The 18,509-nt window shown below is 47.4% G+C and overlaps 1 protein-coding gene across 4 annotated transcripts in view; it reads left to right on the forward strand.

The window, feature by feature from the left end:
• Positions 1 to 18,182, forward strand: part of LOC134575179 (oocyte zinc finger protein XlCOF7.1-like) — a 115,070-nt gene extending 96,888 nt beyond the window's left edge. For all 4 annotated transcript variants that reach the window (XM_063434407.1, XM_063434408.1, XM_063434409.1 and 1 more), the window contains one exon: positions 16,389 to 18,182. In XM_063434407.1, the coding sequence (XP_063290477.1) occupies positions 16,389 to 17,863 (1,475 nt within the window). In that variant the 3' untranslated portion in view covers positions 17,864 to 18,182. The remainder of the gene's footprint in view (positions 1 to 16,388) is intronic.
• The last annotated feature ends 327 nt before the right edge of the window (positions 18,183 to 18,509 follow it).

Raw genomic sequence — 18,509 nt, forward strand, 5'->3', positions numbered from 1 at the left:
GGGACTCTGGCCGGTTCTCCGATGCCCAGGCGGAGTTCCAGGCCGACGGGCGGTTTTCCCCCTGCGCTGGCAGGGGACTCTGGCCGGTTCTCGGATGCCCAGGCAGAGTTCCAGGCCGACGGGAGGTTTTCCCCCTGCGCTGGCAGGGGACTCTGGCCGGTTCTAGGATGGGATATACCGAGATGTTATCTGCTCGGTATATCCCCACAGGAGAGAGGAACTGGACCTCTATCTCCATAAAGTGGTGGATTTGGGCGTTAAGTACGGGGGCTCATCTTTCTACGATTATCACAAATCGATATCAGCGAAAGCGGCGACCCATCTGAAACAGTTTAATGTCAGAATTAACTGGTGTCAGATGGATACAGAACTATTCTGTCGCCATTTCGCTGGTCTGAGGCCCCCGTCCTGCGCTATATGCAATTCCTCAACCCACTTGGCTGATTTGTGCCCTTCTATGGCTGACCCAGCTACCCCCTCTACCACCCATCAATCCTCTTCCACTCATCACCTTAAACAGGAAGGCGGTCAGAGGGACAAACTGGGGAGGCCCATCTCCTTTTTGGGGAAGGCGCAGGTGTGCAACAACTTTAATGCAGGTTCCTGCAGCTTCAGCGCTTGTAGATTGTTCCACATCTGCTCCATCTGTTTCAGGGCACACACGAAGACCATGTGTCCGGCCAGGTTGTCCCCTAACAAATGACTAACCGATGTTCATATCGACAACCTGGCCTTTTACCTTAAAGATCATCCAAGTAAACATCTTGTGGAGTACCTAATAACAGGGTTTACCCAGGGTTTTTTCACGGGTCTCGTGGCCATCCCCCCTGGGATACTGGAATGCCCTAATCTCCTATCAGCCTGTCTAGACCCGGAGGCCACGGACCTTCTCCTCTCCACTGAAATCACTCAAGGGTTCATGATCGGCCCCTTCACCTCCTCACCGTTTTCCTCCTGGCGCACTAGCCCTATCGGTATAGCTGTACACAAGTATTCTAATAATAAACGTATGATTATCGATTTATCTGCACCGCACTCCTCTTTTGTTCCTAGCATCAACGCACTCATCCCCGCACACGAATTTTCACTACAATACGTTAAAATAGACCACGCCAAACAATCCATCATGTCAACTGGCAGCAACGCTTGGCTTAGCAAAACAGACATTACCAACGCTTTCAAACTGCTGCCCATGCACCCATCACTTTGGCACTTGCACGGTGTTAAATGGCGAAACAGGTACTATTTTTCTCACTTTCGGTTCCAGAAGCAGCCCCAAACTCTTTGATATTTTCGCGGAAACGCTATGCTGGCTGCTTCTGAACATTATTAGGTGTCACACAGTCATTCACTACTTGGATGACTTCCTCATCATAGAACCAAGCACACGCACACCCACCGATATCCTCAGCACCTCTGCACTTTTCACCACCCTCGGGGTACCTTTGTCTCCCGCCAAAACAATTGGTCCCACCACTAAACTCACTTTCCTGGGCATAGAGCTAGATTCTGCTACCTTCCGCGCCAGCCTTCCCACTGAAAAACTCGTCCGCCTGAGAGGGGAAATAGACATGTTCCTGCGGAGTGATGTATGCACCAGGAAAGAACTTCAGTCCCTATTGGGGTCCCTGAATTTCGCGATGCGCATCGTTCCGCAGGGCAGATCTTTCGTGTCCAGGCTCCTTTGCCTGCTTCACGGGGTACCGGACGACTGCCCAATTGCGTTGGACCAGCACGCCAAAGCTGACCTACTCATGTGGGGGCAGTTTTTATCCCTATGGAACGGTATCTCCATGTTTATCCCTCCCCTCTCAGACTCCTCTCCCTGCATTTACACTGACGCTGCAGCCAACACGGGTTTTGCAGCTTTATTTGGTAATCACTGGTTTAGGGGTCACTGGCCAGCTGAGACGGATGCCTTGCCGGGGTTTAGCGAAACTTCAGCTCTGTTTGAGATTTACCCCATTGTGGCAGCCGCACACACTTGGGGTCACCTCTGGTCCGGCAAGGCAGTAAAGTGTTATTCCGACAGCTCGTCAGCTTGCGATATCATCAATAAAGGACGCTCATCCTCTCTTACCATTATGCAGCTGATTCGCAAGCTGACCTGGTTGGCAGCAACCGTCCAGTTCCACCTAATTTGCCTTCACATCCCGGGTATTCACAACACGGCTACTGACGCTTTATCTCGATCTCAATTTCAGGTGTTTTTCCAGGCACTCCCATCAGCCCACCATCAACCATCCAGAACACCGAATTTTCACGAACTAATCTTGGACTAAACACACTTATGCACCACGCTAGGACACTCACGCACCAAGCACTATCACCAAACACTACAATCACCTACACTAAGGCACTTAACATTTTCAATAGATTTACTGCTGAATTCGGATTACAAGGCGATTTCTCAAACCAAACCATGGTGGCTTTTGCCTCTTTTTGCCATTTACATTTAAAACTTTCCCACAACACCAATAAATTATACCTCACGGGGGTACAGCACCATAGCCTCACAAATTTCCCTAACAACACCCCCTTGTTATCATCCTATCCCATAAAGAAAATCTTAAAGGGGATCTCTAAAGTATCGGTTCCATCTATCACCACCAGACTACCTATAGATGGGCCTATCTTTAGATTACTAAGCAACCTCCTCGACGAATCCCCGTTTGATCCCAACACTAACCTGGTGATCAAATCTGCAATCTATTTGGCTTTTTATGGGTTCCTAAGACCTAGGGAATTTACTGTCGTTTGTCAAGGGGATACCACTCACAGCCTAAAAACCTCACAACTCACAAAAATAGACGACTATTACGTTCTCACAATCCCATCTACCAAAACAAATCAGTCCCTACACCCCACCATCATTCCTCTCGTTCCAACAGACAATGCTTGGTGTCCAGTCAAGACACTAGACATATTACGGTCAGCTTATAGCACACACCTACCAGACTCACCACTATTACAACTACAAGGACACCCACTCACCACAGCAAAATTTACCACACATGTAAGAAACTTACTGGAAAAATTGGGTTACAACCCAACTTCCTTCTCCGGGCATTCCTTCCGTATAGGAGCCGCTTCAGCAGCTTCTAGTACGAACACCCCGGTCCACATCATAAAGAGACTGGGCCGCTGGAAGTCCTCCATTTACAACACATATATTCCACGACCAGGAAGAGAACTTTGCCAAGCCTTCAGGAACTTAGTTATGTAATCAAATGCAATAAAGTGTTTTTTTTTTTCGAACTTCTCTTTGCCCTCTTTTATTTACAGGCCCACTCGGACGTTGGTTTCGGCACACCACAACCAACTTTTATCTCTGACATTATCCATTACATATTAAATTCCGAGCACAAGTAGAAAGGCCATTAGGCCTGAATTTGTGGGAGGAGTAAGTCCCCTACTTAAACACTCAGCCCCTACTCACCTCTGACGTTCGAGTTCAAGTGTTCCCCACCCACCGACACCCTTAGTACATACAATTCTCCTTCGTGGGCCCTCTTTTATTTACAGGCCCACTCGGACGTTGGTTTCGGCACACCACAACCAACTTTTATCTCTGACATTATCCATTACATATTAAATTCCGAGCACAAATATATATATATATATATATATATTCGTTCTACGAAGAAGTAAGTAGAAGTATAGATCAGGGTGTTGCAGTGGATGTGATCTATTTGGATTTTGCCAAGGCATTTGATACAGTTCCACACAAAAGATTAGTGTTCAAACTCAAGGAAATCGGTCTCGATGAAAATGCTTGTTCTTGGGTAGAACATTGGCTTAAAAACAGAATACAAAGAGTTGTCGTTAATGGTAAATTTTCAAGCTGGACAGAGGTGGCAAGTGGTGTCCCTCAGGGGTCTGTTCTGGGACCCCTTCTATTTAACATTTTATAAATGATCTTGAAGACAGCATTGAAAGTCATGTTTCAGTGTTTGCAGATGACACAAAACTTTGTAAAATAATACAATGTGAGCAAGATATTACTTTGCTGCAGAAGGATTTAAATAGACTGGAGGACTGGGCACTCAAATGGCAGATGAAATTTAATGTTGAAAAATGCAAAGTTATGCACTTCGGCGTAAAGAATACACAAGCAACGTATACCCTTAATGGAAGTGAATTAGGGATAACGACACACGAATATGCTATTGAATATGCTGTGCAATTTTGGGCACCTGTTCTAAAGAAGGATATCATGGCACTAGAAAAAGTGCAGAGGCGGGCTACAAAATTAATTAAAGGAATGGAACATATCAGCTATGGAGAAAGGTTAACAAATTTAAACCTATTTAGTTTAGAAAAACGTCGCCTGAGAGGGGATATGATAACATTATACAAATATATTCGGGGCCAATACAAACCATTGTGTGGAAATGTATTCACAAACCGGACTTTACATAGGACACGAGGCCATGCGTTTAGACTGGAAGAAAGAAGATTTCGTCTAAGGCAAAGGAAAGGTTTTTTTACTGTAAGAACAATCAGGATGTGGAATTCTCTGCCTGAAGAAGTGGTTTTATCAGAGTCCATACAGATGTTCAAACAGCTACTAGATGCATACTTGCAAAGACAGAATATTCAAGGATATAATCTTTCAATGTAGGGTAATAACGGCTTGATCCAAGGATAAATCTGACTGCCATTCTGGGGTCAAGAAGGATTTTTTTTTCCTAGCTTGTTGCAAAATTGTGCTTCCAACTGTTTTTTTTTTTTTTTTTGCCTTCTTTTGGATCAAGCAAAAAAAAAATGAGAGGAAGGCTGAACTTGATGGACGCAAGTCTCTTTTCAGCTATGTAACTATGTAATATATATATATATTTTTTTATAATTCTTTATTTTTGGAGTGCCTGTTAATCTACACATTTCAGCAATGACTGGTGATAGGCAGTAGTTTACAGTAATAAATCATAGGTATTGTTAGTCAAGAGATATTGCACTCATTTTTTGTATAGAGAAAGACATAGCTATTAGGTAGTGTCAAACAGTGTTTACCAGTCTAGGGCTGGGCAATATAGGTTTGTAGTCCGTGTCTGACTGTCTAGTCCTGGCCAGTTGAGTTAGGTCCTTGTCTTTTCGCCTGGAGCTGTGGTATAGGTTTGCTGTATCGGAAAGGTGACCAGTGTATGTCGTGAGGTGCCTGTCGTGTGACCTGGAGGCTAAGTCCTGTCAGCTGCATCACTGTTGGGGTTGATGCGTCAGTAGGGTCCCTTTGGTGCTTATAAGCCTGGTCGCCATGTCTGCTGAGTGTCAGCAGGACAGTCCAGTCCCTTTGAGATGGAGGTTGCTGTTTGGGTTGTACTGTGAGGAGCATAGACCCGTCAGTGTGAGGGATGTAGGAGTGGTGGGGGGCACTTGCGCTCCTCTTGTCGCCCTGTTGGCCCGTATACTGCTCCTGATTTACCCTGAGGCGCGGATGGGGGGGGGTGTTTATGCTGGGGTCAGTCAGTTAAGTTCAGGCTGGGGCCCAGGTCCCGGGTCCATTTGTCTTGGTGAGGTGTTGTGGTCAGGGTGTGAGCCCTCCGTCATCCCACTGAACACATATACGGTTTAAAGGAGATCAACAAAAATGAAACCAAAGGTTAACGTAAACAGTAAGTTAGAGGAGATTGTCCTGGTTAGCGGCCTGTTGGAGCCCTCAAGAGTTCAAGTTGTGGCCGCTGCATAGGCCTCCGTGGCTCTCTGTCTGGGCTTAAATTCTGCGTCATGTACGGGGTCTAGGCCTCGGGAACTTGTAGTCACCGCTCGTCCGAGGGGAGATCCAGGCCTCTCCGTGTTGCTGCAGCTTTGTGCAGGTCGTGTATCACATATGTTGCCTCTCCTTTGCTGACGAGCAGTGTGTTGGCTGGGCCCCATCGGTACCGAAGTTGATGTGCACGTAATAGAGAGGTGAATGGTCTCAGCGTCTGTTACGACACTCACCGCCAGGTAGATGAAGCCGCCGTTTAGTGAATAATCCCCTTCTCCAGAAATGCAGATTTTATCCAGCCGATCGTCTAACTCCCGAACGGAGAATACAAACGCGGCAACTCCCGATCAGCAAATCAGTAGAACTCCTTCCACAGCTAGAAATAACGAAAGCGCTGTCCCAATAATAATTCCCCCACAAACGAGACCAAGCTCAGTCTTGAGGGTCAAACAGGAATGTGTTTAATGGGGGCTACCTGCCCGGTATTTATGCAGGTCTCCCCCTAGGGGACCTTGTGGAAGACTGTAAAACATATTGGACAGTAGCCAATCGCAGTGGCTTCAACATAAGCCCTTCCCATCTTACCCATAACCCCATCTTCTCTATCCCGGAGATAATTAGGAAGAAACCTAATTATCTCCCAGGATAGAGACAATCGCCATTTTAAAATACAATAAGAAAAATACAGTAAAATGCATAAATGAAGAATTACCGAATACAGATGGTTCGTGTAGCGTATCCCCAGATAGCCTGGATCTGAGTGCATATTTCTACCGAATAGCGCTCAGATCCGATGTATCTAGTTCAATCGCCATGGAGTCAAAGTCTTCCACCAGTCCTTCGGTATACGAATGACTCCATGGGACGGCTATCTGGGTAAAGTCCATACGAATGTACAAAACTCCCGAACTGACCGGTGTTCGTACGCCTCGACTAAATAGAAGGCGGGCGGCAGCTTCCAGCGGTGTTCGGTAGATAAAGTGTCCGTTTTTAGTTCCATAGAATTTGTACCGGACACCGCTGATTCTCCTCGTGTCCCAAAATGTCCGCCGCCTCGTGGTCGGCATACGAACGACGACCACCCGTACGAATGGAATGGAGAGGTGTCTGCGGTTAACCACAACGTTCTAATTGGGGCCAAGAGGTTAACCAGCAGCACACTCCTCTCCTGGGTGGCCGTCTGTTCGGTAGTTTTAATCGGTATTCCAGCATCACACGAACAGGGGCATACGGACAGGAAATCCAGCGAAAATAAAGCCAAACAGATGAACCAGCAATACTAGTCTATACAGATGGATCTGTCACAGCGTCCTTCTCCACGCTAGTGTTCCCCCCAGAGAGGTCTGCATAGAAGGAGAGCTCCATCTCCTCGAAGAGGTAGGTTGTTTGGCCTCTGGTGGCTGCCAGTACTGCGGCTTTGTCTCTGCGGCTTAGGAATTGGATCACCAGGTCTCATGGGGCTGAAGTTGGTGCCTTGACGGGTCTTGGTATGCAAAATATACCATTTAGTTTGATCGCTTTGGCCGTTTTGGGGGTCAGAAGCGCAGCTAGGAGCCGCCTGGTGAAGTGTGGCAGTTCTGCTTCTGGAATGCTTTCTGTTACTCTGTAGCGGAGTAGAGGTATGATCCAAGGTAGCTCCGCTGGTAGACAGGAACAGCAATCCAATACAGGTATCAAACGGGTAGCGTAGTTACAATCCCTTCCCTCCAAGAACTAGACGACACATAGCTTGGAGGTCAACTGTCAGCTTTATTCACACAATTTCTTTTATGGCTTTTTCCCATGCAAGGGAGGTAACTCAAAACAACCAATCACCTCACAATCACCTCCCCTCCCTCTCCTCCCCTTAGATTAGCAGGTAAATTAATTAGAGGGAACCGAGTTTTCCCCAGTTTCTGAATGACCCCTAAATACGGGGGGTACGAGGAGGGTACGAGGGGTCCCCTGGTAGGTCTGCTCTGGGTGAGTAACATATTCAAATTTCACCCAGATCAGACCAGGGGTTCGGGAGTTACAGGTATTTAAAGATTTGACAGACTGCAGGGACACAGTAGCCGAAAACGGCTCCATAGATTCTGGCCCTGTAGTCGGTCTACTTCACTGCCTAGAAAGTGCCGAATAGCTCAGCCATCCGACCTCAATCTTTGGTTCGGATGAATCCCCTAAACTGGGGAATGCAAACTACCGAACGGCGGGCCGTTCGGCAGTTTGGATCATACGATTTGGGGATCCTGGAGGTCTGAGCGGTGTCTGGGTAGTCGAGCGTCCGATTTTAGTTCCAGACGCTCGACGACCAAACACCGCTGTTCGGCAGTTAAGATGGCCGCCGCCACGTGGAGATTAGGCGAACGGCGGCCACCCACGGACCCAATAACGGTATGTGCACCTCGGTTCTTTCGTAACATGCTGGCACAATATACAATATACATTGACATATGGAGTTAGGGACACATAACATTGAAAATACGAGTTTCGGATGGCGGCTTCTGCCACAATGCTCCCCCAGAACCAAGCCAGCATACACAGTCTGATCCCAACGGATCGGCTTGGGGATGTCTGGAGGAGTACCCACAGATCACTTGTCTAGTTCCGTTTGTCGGGATAACCCGTCAGCATTTCCATTGAGCTTCCCCGGGCGATATTGGATATTGAAGTCAAAGGGCTGAAGCGCTAAGCTCCAGCGCAGCAGTCTGGCATTGTCTCCTGACACCCGGTTCAGCCAACGGGTTGTGATCTGTGAGCAGGGAAAATGTTTGTCCATACAAATAGGGCTGTAGTTTCTTGAGGGCCCACACCACGGCAAGGCATTCCTTTTCGATGGCGGCGTAGCTTACTTCTCTGGGTAAAAGCTTTCGGCTGAGGTAAGCTACGGGGTGTTCACCGCCATCGGCTCCGATCTGGCTCAGTACTGCTCCCAATCCGAAGCGTCAACATTGAAGCGTCTGTATGGACGAGAAAGCGTTTAGTCGGATCGGGAGCAGCCAACACAGGGGCATTAACAAGGGCATTTTTTAGGAGTTGGAAGGCCTGTTCACACTCTGGGGCCCATACTACTAGTTTGGGAAGGTTCTTTCGGGTCAAGTCGGTAAGGGGCTTGGCTAGGGCGCTGTAATTAGGTACAAACTTTCGGTAATATCCTGCCGTCCCCAAAAAGGCTAGTACCTGGGTTTTAGTGCGGGGGGTTGGCCATTTAGCTACGGCCTCTATTTTGGCTGGTTCGGGTTTTTGGTGGCCGCTGCCTACTCGGTGTCCGAGGTATTGGACCTCGGCCATCCCTATATGGCATTTACTGGGCTTGAGGGTCAGTCCGGCTTCCCTGATGCGGTCTAGTACTGCCCCGATATGGTCTAGATGATCGGCCCAGGAGTAACTAAAGATGGCTATGTCATCTAGATAGGCGCAAGCGTACTCCTGAAACCCGTCCAATAGTCGGTCCACCATCCTCTGGAAGGTGGCCGGGGCGTTCTTCATCCCAAATGGCATGACCCGGAATTGGTACAGGCCAAATGGGGTGACGAAGGCCGACTTGGGAATGGCGTCCTCGGCTAGAGGAATTTGCCAATATCCTTTACAAAGATCAATGGTGGTTAAGTATTTCCCCCTAGCCATTTTGTCTAATAGCTCGTCTATCCGGGGCATGGGATAGGCATCGGATATGGTTTTATCATTGAGCCTCCGGTAATCTACACAGAAGCGGGTAGTTCCATCCCGCTTCGGCACGAGTACTACGGGGGATGCCCAGGGGCTATCTGAATGCTCAATTACCCCTAACTGCAACATTTCCTTCAGTTCCTTGTACATGTTCCCCCTCACTGCTTCGGGAATGCGGTAGGGCGGTTGACGGAGTGGGATCGGATCTAGGGTTTCTACCCGATGGGTAGCTAACGGGGTATATCCCGGGAGGTTGGAAAAAGTGGCTCCTTTTTCCCTAATTAAACTTTGGGCCTGAGCTTTTTCCTGGGGATTCAAGCGGTCTCCTAGCTGTACGGCTGCGAGATCCTCTAGTGGCGTTCCTCGGGCCAGCATGTCAGGGAGGGGTAGGTTATCTGTGTCCTCTGCAGCCGAGGCGCAGATGGCGGATACTTCCTCTGTGCGCTCGTGGTAGGGCTTCAGCATGTTCACATGGAACATGCGTCGGTCCCCGGTCCCGGCGCAGGGGCCGATTATATAGGTGGTATCGCAGACCTGCTCTACCACCTTGAATGGGCCCCGCCAGGAAGCCTGCAGCTTGTCGGTAGGGACGGGGCGTAAGACTAGTACTTTCTGGCCGACCTGAAAGCTGCGGTCCCTGGCTCCCTTATCATACCAGTGGCGCTGGCGTGTCTGGGCCGCCTGGAGGTTGTTGCGCACAGCTCGGGTCAATTCCTCCAGGCGGTTCCGAAACTCCAACACATAGGGTACGATAGGGGTGCCGTCAATGGTCGTTCCCCCCTCCCAGTGTTCCCTTATTAGGTCTAGGGGTCCCCTTACCCTCCTTCCGAACAACAGTTCGAAGGGAGAGAACCCAGTGGACTCTTGGGGCACCTCTCGGTAGGCGAACAGGAGATGGGGTAAGAACCGCTCCCAGTTCTTCTGAGTGGCTACGAACGTGCGGATCATTTGTTTTAAGGTCCCATTAAACCGTTCGCAAAGGCCATTGGACTGGGGGTGGTATGGGGAATTAAGGATAGCTCGGACCCCGCATACTTTCCAAAGCTGTTGCGTGACCTCGGCCGTGAATTGGGTACCCTGATCTGAAATGATCTCCCGGGGGATCCCCATACGGGTAAATATACGCATGAGGGCGTCTACTATGGTCTCTGCGTGTACATTCGTTAGGGCTACTGCTTCGGGGTATCTAGTGGCATAATCTACCACGGTCAATATGTATTTCTTACCAGACGGGCTTTTTTGTCTCAGGGGTCCGATAATGTCTACCGCTACTCGGCTAAAGGGTTCTTCAATAATGGGCAGGGTGTGTAGTTTGGCCTTGTATCGGTCCCCCCGCTTTCCCACTCTCTGACAGGTATCGCGGGTATTACAGTATTGCTTAATATCCTGTGATATCCCTGGCCAGAAGAAGTTCTGTAGCAGCCGATGTTTGGTTCGGCTGATCCCTAGGTGTCCGGACATGGGAATGTCGTGGGCGATTCGCATTAACTCTTGTCGATACTTTCGAGGCACAATTAACTGTTTAACGGGTACAGGAATTGACCCGGCTACTACTTTTTCTGCATACCGGTATAATAACCCCTTATCCCAAGCATATCTCTCCCCCTCTCTGCCAGTCTGGTCTTTATCTATCCTGTCCTTGTAAACCTGTAGGGACGGGTCCAGGGCGACCTCGCTACCAAATTCTAACGGGGCAGCCCAGGGTAATACAGTGTGATCAGGGGGGTTTGTGCTTACCTGAGCCTCAGAGTCAAGGTGGGGTGCCGTGGTGCGAGCCTGTTGGCGGGTGACGACCGGGTAAGCTTCCTGTGGAGGAGGCCGGGTAACAAAAGCGGAAGTTAGCTTCCCCAAATCGTTCCCCAAAATCACATCGGCAGGTAGATCCTGCATCATCCCCACTTCAATTTGTCCTGCCCCCGCTCCCCAGTCCAAATGTAGTTTAGCAGTGGGTACCTTGTAGATAGCTCCCCCTGCCACTCGAACTGCAATACAATCCCCAGTGAGATGGTTCGGGGCCACTAAATGGTTCCGTACCAGAGTGATGGTGGCCCCAGAATCTCTTAACCCCTCCAGCCGCTTGCCCTCCACATGGACCACTTGCCGGTGGCCCTGGCGGTTGTCTGAGGCCGCCTGGACTGGGTTTACCTCATGGAGGGTGCCCAAGGGTTCTTCTATTTGGGTAGAGGTGAAAGGTTGAGCCCAGGGCCGGCCTTGATAGCAGTGTACCGCCGCTCGGGGGTTGGTTGGTGGTCGTTGAGGGGTCCAGGCTGGCCTGGCCCGGTTTTGGGGACAGTCTCGTTGCATGTGACCCAGCTGGTTACATGCATGGCACCGGACAGACGCCCGGTTGTTGTACCTGGGGGGTTGGGACTGGTAGGTCCCCCCTGGTCGGGGTGGATTTGCTGGGGTAAGCTGGGGAACAGTGGGCGTAGGTTGCACTCTACTGGAGAACTGCTGTTCCCGCCGGGAGTCCTGATGCTCATCTGCTAGTTGAGCGGCCTCATGCAGAGTACGGGGCTTACGGTCTCTTACCCAGATCTGTAACTGTGGAGACAAACGGTTGTAGAACTGTTCCAGCATCATCAACTGCTTGATCTCTTGGGCCGTGACGGCTTTGGCTACCTCAAGCCACCCGTTAGCTGCCCGTTGTAGGCGGTGTGCAAATTCTGCATGCGAGTCTTTTGCTGATTTGGGTAATTCCCGGAACTGGGTTCGGTATGCTTCAGGTGTAATGGCATACCGTGCGAGCAAGGTTTGTTTTACCTTCTGATAGTCTCGGATATCCTCCGCCGGCATAGCTCGGTAGGCATCTGCTGCGCGGCCGGATAGGTTACCCGCTAGCACTCGTACCTGTTCTTCAGGGCTAATGGCATGCAGCTGGCACAAAAGTTCAAAGTTCTGTAAATAGCCATCAATGTCCCCCTCGGTATCATTAAACGCCTTGAATACCTGGTACGGTATTTTAGCTTTCGCTGGCGGGGTGGGGGCTGATGTTGCGCTTCCCTGCGCTGATCGCTGCATAAAGAGAGCCTGTACATCGTTGTACACCTGGTCCGCTTTCTGTGCTGCCATGGCTGGTGAGAATAGAGCCATCCTGGCCCGATATTCTCTGGTAAATTCAGTTTCTTCCCCCTCCCTTGGAGGTGCTGCAGCAGCTGCGACTCTGTCTCCTTCCATGAGTTCTGCGATTAGGATAGCCTTTGTTTTGTTGCTTGCTATCCTCCCTCTCGCTTCCAGTAACTCTTTTAGCGTGTCCCGTTTCAAGAGGGTATAATCCGTTTCCATTCAGTCCTTTTTAATTCCTGCTGAATGCCTCTTGCTGTGTAGTACGATCCCACCGCTGCCACCAATTGTAGCGGAGTAGAGGTATGATCCAAGGTAGCTCCGCTGGTAGACAGGAACAGCAATCCAATACAGGTATCAAACGGGTAGCGTAGTTACAATCCCTTCCCTCCAAGAACTAGACGACACATAGCTTGGAGGTCAACTGTCAGCTTTATTCACACAATTTCTTTTATGGCTTTTTCCCATGCAAGGGAGGTAACTCAAAACAACCAATCACCTCACAATCACCTCCCCTCCCTCTCCTCCCCTTAGATTAGCAGGTAAATTAATTAGAGGGAACCGAGTTTTCCCCAGTTTCTGAATGACCCCTAAATACGGGGGGTACGAGGATAAACGAGGGAACATATTCAAATTTCACCCAGATCAGACCGGGGGTTCGGGAGTTACAGGTATTTAAAGATTTGACCGACTGCAGGGACACAGTAGCCGAAAACGGCTCCATAGATTCTGGCCCTGTAGTCGGTCTACTTCACTGCCTAGAAAGTGCCGAATAGCTCAGCCATCCGACCTCAATCTTTGGTTCGGATGAATCCCCTAAACTGGGGAATGCAAACTACCGAACGGCGGGCCGTTCGGCAGTTTGGATCATACGATTTGGGGATCCTGGAGGTCTGAGCGGTGTCTGGGTAGTCGAGCGTCCGATTTTAGTTCCAGACGCTCGACGACCAAACACCGCTGTTCGGCAGTTAAGATGGCCGCCGCCACGTGGAGATTAGGCGAACGGCGGCCACCCACGGACCCAATAACGGTATGTGCACCTCGGTTCTTTCGTAACATGCTGGCACAATATACAATATACATTGACATATGGAGTTAGGGACACATAACATTGAAAATACGAGTTTCGGATGGCGGCTTCTGCCACATACTCCCCTGATTTTTAAATTGTTCTGGCGCCGCTTATCTTCCTGGGAGTCGAGCTTGCATTCCGTGAGGAGATTTTGTTGCTGTAGCTCTGAGACCGCCCACTGCAGCTCTTTGATTTGGTCGGCCTGGGTGTTGGAATTTCCTTCCACAACTCCCAGTCGGCTGGACAGACCGCGCAGGTCGTCTCGGATTGTGGCCACCTCTGCCGAATTTTTTTATGGTGGTCCCCCATTAGCTTGCTGATCGCTTCCTTTGCTACCGGCATGGAAGCCGCTGTGGGTGGCGGGGGCATCTGTCATGTCGGCAAAGGCCCCTGCGGCTCTGGTAAGTACTCCCCCTCTTCTTCGTCCGACGTCCCGTCATCGAAATCTGAACAGCCGCTGTGGAGGGACGCCTGGGAATCTGCATTAAACCGTATCTTCCAAACTACTGAACGGATCTGGGTGAATTTTGGGTATGTGGTTCACCCAGATACCCCGGTTCCGTGGAGATATATATATATATATATATATATATATATATTTCTATGGGGTTATTGCATGTTTTGGGGTCCCTGTGATATGTTTTATAATACTGTATTTCTCTGCCTGTGATTATATTAACCATTGTGTTCAGTAATCATATCACAGGCAGAGGGGAGGATTTTGTGTGGGAGTGTCTGTGTATTGTACGGATTGATTGGTTGTATTTCAAAACCCTGTGGGCAGTACTATGTTTGTAGAATGTGAATAAAAGAGGCTGTATGTGCCAGTACAGTCAGTTCTACTTCACCCTCAATCTGAGTCCTGTCTCTTATTGGGGGAATCTACTACAAGGGATTGCTATGCTCTGCATACTCTCTTGCTAAATTCACTGCTAAGCTCTTGTTAGAGCTTGTTCCTGTCCTACTCTCTGAAGGAGTCCACGGTGGTTATGGTGTCGGCTGGAGTGCTTGGAGCCCTCAGGAAGCGCTAGGAGCATCCTTCAACGTAGGTACCCAGTCGGGGTGCCAGGTGATCCGTTACATGCTCAATTTTATATGGGAATACTGTAAAAGTTCGAGTTGAATACCAATAGTTCTCCATAAACTCTGAAAATGAGAGTTTAGATAGGGTGTTAGGGTTTAGATAGTTTGCAGTGTTTTCCATTTAAGAGGCAGTTCATAGATTGGTGAGGTTTTGTTAGATTCTAGATAAATATTCCAGTTTGTAGAAAACCATATTTGTCAGATTAGGCACAAACCCTCCTGTCTACAGACACACGAGAGACCAGGTGGTATATATGATGTAATATGGCAGGGCCCAAACTGCAAGACATGCCAACTTTTTTTTCTCCTCAAAGTGCCAACACGGCAATTAAACCTGAATACTGAGGTTTAAGTTTAGAAAAAACAACTCATACAGTTGTCTGAACTAATTAACATCTTTTGTTTTAAAAGAACACAACAGAGATTTGAATTATACACATTTTAAATAATGATATAAATAGATAAAATTAAGCTTATATTTATTAGTATCTCCCTCCAACATATGCAATACATACACACACACACACACTCACTGCTGAATACATACACATACACACACACACACACACACACACACACTGCATTGAGGGGTGCAATGTATGTGTTTGTGTGTGGAGTTCTGTCTGAGGGGTGCTGTGTGGGGGGGGGGGGGGGGGGGAGACACCATCCCTGGTGGTCCGGTGGTTGTAAGTACTGTAGGGAGCAGCTCTCCTGTCCTCCCGCACGATGCTGTGTGGAGCGTTGCCATGGTAACACGTGGCAACGCTCCACACAGATTGCTCGCGTCTGCCGTTTTGGGCAGGCAGGTGCCTACTCTGCATTGATGCAGACAGCCAGCGCGCCCCCCCCACCCCACGACGACCTATGGCCGCGTGCCCACCGGTTCGCCATCACTGTAATATGGTGACGTGAAGGTACCATCTGGTGAGGACTTTAAATTCATTCTCTTGGCACTAGGATACATGCAAGGAAATTAAATGGTTGTGTGAGGGAGATGCAACTCTAAATTGGTGATGTAAGGGAAACATTTTAGGCATGGTGTACCATTGATGTGGATTCTTTTCTGCAAACCAATAAGTTTGAATGACTATCTGTTCCTGTCCAAATTAAAAATAATAAAGTTGCGTGCACGCGGAAGTAAATTCACACTGAGACACAGGGTTCAGGTTAATGAAAGAACTTCGGAATGGTTTATTCAGAGGGGCAGGCGACCCCTTATAAAGCACAATTAAATCATAAGCATTGTCAGAGATAACATAGAATTATAAATCAGTAATTGGTTAAGTGTTAAGTGGTTCATTCAAAGCACGTCCTACTGGGTGTGCCATCTTATATCATTACTGTCGTCATGAAGTTCTCCCCCGTGGTTCCAGCACCATCTTGGAAGAGAGTGTTTGGTCGATGGGTGGGGTACTCCTGAGTGACATCTAGTGGTCATTTTAGTAATTTATTGAATAATACTAGTTATAACTAAATGGAGTAAATAGGCATTTTACTAACTAAAATTAGGGTAATATTTCATTTCCACAACACCATCAATATAGTATCTATATTAATTTACATTCTAACTAATGTAGAAGGCCTATCCCCTTTTTAAAATTTGTGCAGAAAATGCAAAAACACAGTAATTACAAATTGGATTGAAATGCTTACATTTTGAGTTTGTAATTTGATATTGTAAAATTAAATGGTTTGATGCATTCTTGCAAGCTCCTACTCAATGTTTCGAGGTGGCAGATTTCACCAAATCTTGTGTAGTCACAAACTGTCATGATAAACTAAAGTCCTAAACAGTATTTTTATTTTCTACAGGTAAATCCACAGACAGATGTATACCTAGTGGAAATAATAATCCCATTTCTGTAAATCGAGAGAAACCTGATATGAACAAAAGGAAATATCTATCTAAGGATGATCCATTGGACATACCATGCAAATCTGTGAAACTTGAAAAAGAATCAATTTTAGCAGAAGATCACTTTTTAGACCTTGACATCAGATACCCAAAACCAAACAGAGATTCTAAAACTACTTCTATTAAACAGGAACCAACCTTGCATGAAGACACGAATGCTCCAACATCTACAGAGTGTACACAGACAGACTTTTCATTTCTTTCCATTAAGGAGGAATCTGTCTCCCATGATGGAGATCTCTCAGACGATGACTTTTATTCTTCCATGGAACACACACAGACAGACTATCCATCTGCTCACTCGTCTTATGATAATATATACAGCGCTGCACAATGGAGATCTGACAGTGATTTATACAAGAATATACGAACGTCCGAAACCTCTTGTTCTGAATGTGGTAAATGTTTTGAAAATAATACAAATCTTGGACATAAAACACTTCACACGGGAGGTAAACCATTCTCCTGTTCTACATGTTGGAAACGTTTTTATTGGAGGACACAATGTCTTGAACATCAGAGAACGCATACAGGAAAGCAACCATTCTCTTGTTCTGAATGTGAGAAGTCTTTTGCAAATAGTGCATATCTCGTTATACATCAGGGGATGCACGAAAATCAAATTGCACCGCATGGTATTCACAAAGGCCAGATTTCTCCGCATAGAATTCACAAAGGCCAGATTGCATCACACGGAATTCCCAAAGATCACAGTAGACTGCAAGGGATTGCTAAAGTACATAATGCTCCTTATGACATTTTCAATGGAAAGAATCTTCCTCATAGCACTCCCAAAGCACAGAAAGCATCCCGAGGGAGACCAAAAAAAAAGAAGGCATCCCAAGGGTTTGCCAAAGGACAGAGAGCTCTCCAAAAGATTCCTAAAGGACAGAAGGTTCCCGTAAGGAATACCAAAAGACACACAGCTCCCCAAGGGGTTCCAAAAGGACAGCGAGCTGCCCAAGGGATTGCTAAAAAACAGAAAGCATCCCAACGAATAACCAAAGGGCAAAGTGCACTTAAAGTCATTCCAGAAGCACAGAGGGCTCCCCAGGAAATTCCCATGGAACAGAGTGCACCACTAGAGATTCTCATTGGACAGAGTCCACCGCTAGGGATATATTTTGGACAAAGTACTCTGCAAGGTTTTCCCATAGGACAGAGTGCACCTCTTGGGATTCCCATAGGACAGAGTTCACCGCTAGGGCTTATCATAGGTCAAAGTGCACTGCAAGAGGTTCCCAGAAGAAAATCAGTAGCCCGAAGGATTCATAAAGGACCAAAACACTATTGTTGTTCTGAATGTGGGAAATTTTTCAGTTACCAGTCAGGTCTCAGCAGACACCGGAGGATTCACAGAGTAAAAAAATGATTTTCTTCCAGTAGAAAAAGTTTTTAAAAAGACAGACAAACCTCAAAACTGTGGATTACTTTGAAACGAAAGTCTGCATTAACGATTTGTTTAATGTGACGTTACAAGACTGTCTCTAAAGACTTGATGCTTTACCTTGCGTGCGTAAGTGTTTCCGACCCCTGGTCAACTCTCTTATTAGCGAAATATTGGAGACTGAAATTTTTTGTATAATTATTTTAAGACACTACAAACTATAAACTGTTTTAAGGTAACATTAATTTTATGATGGAAATGTATGGAAGTAAAATAAAAACTGAAATATATTTTTTCCACTCCACCCACACCCACCCCCCCCCCCACACACACACACACACACACACACACACACACACACACACACACACCCCCACACACCCACACACACACACACACACACATATATTAATATTTTGTAAAGTGATAACTAGATTAAGCCTTTTGGTGTAAGTATGTATCTGTTTTGTACACTGTTTTCGATAAGTTCTGCTTATAGTGATATAATAATTCAAGTAATTTTGCATGCACAGTGTTATCATTTCATTGTTCTTCAGTAGATAAAACCACAGAATAAAAACCGGAAATGCCAATGTTTAAAGTACTCTAATTATAAATGACCTTACACCAA

Source organism: Pelobates fuscus, chromosome 10 (genome assembly GCF_036172605.1).
Source record: "Pelobates fuscus isolate aPelFus1 chromosome 10, aPelFus1.pri, whole genome shotgun sequence".
NCBI lineage: Eukaryota > Metazoa > Chordata > Amphibia > Anura > Pelobatidae > Pelobates > Pelobates fuscus.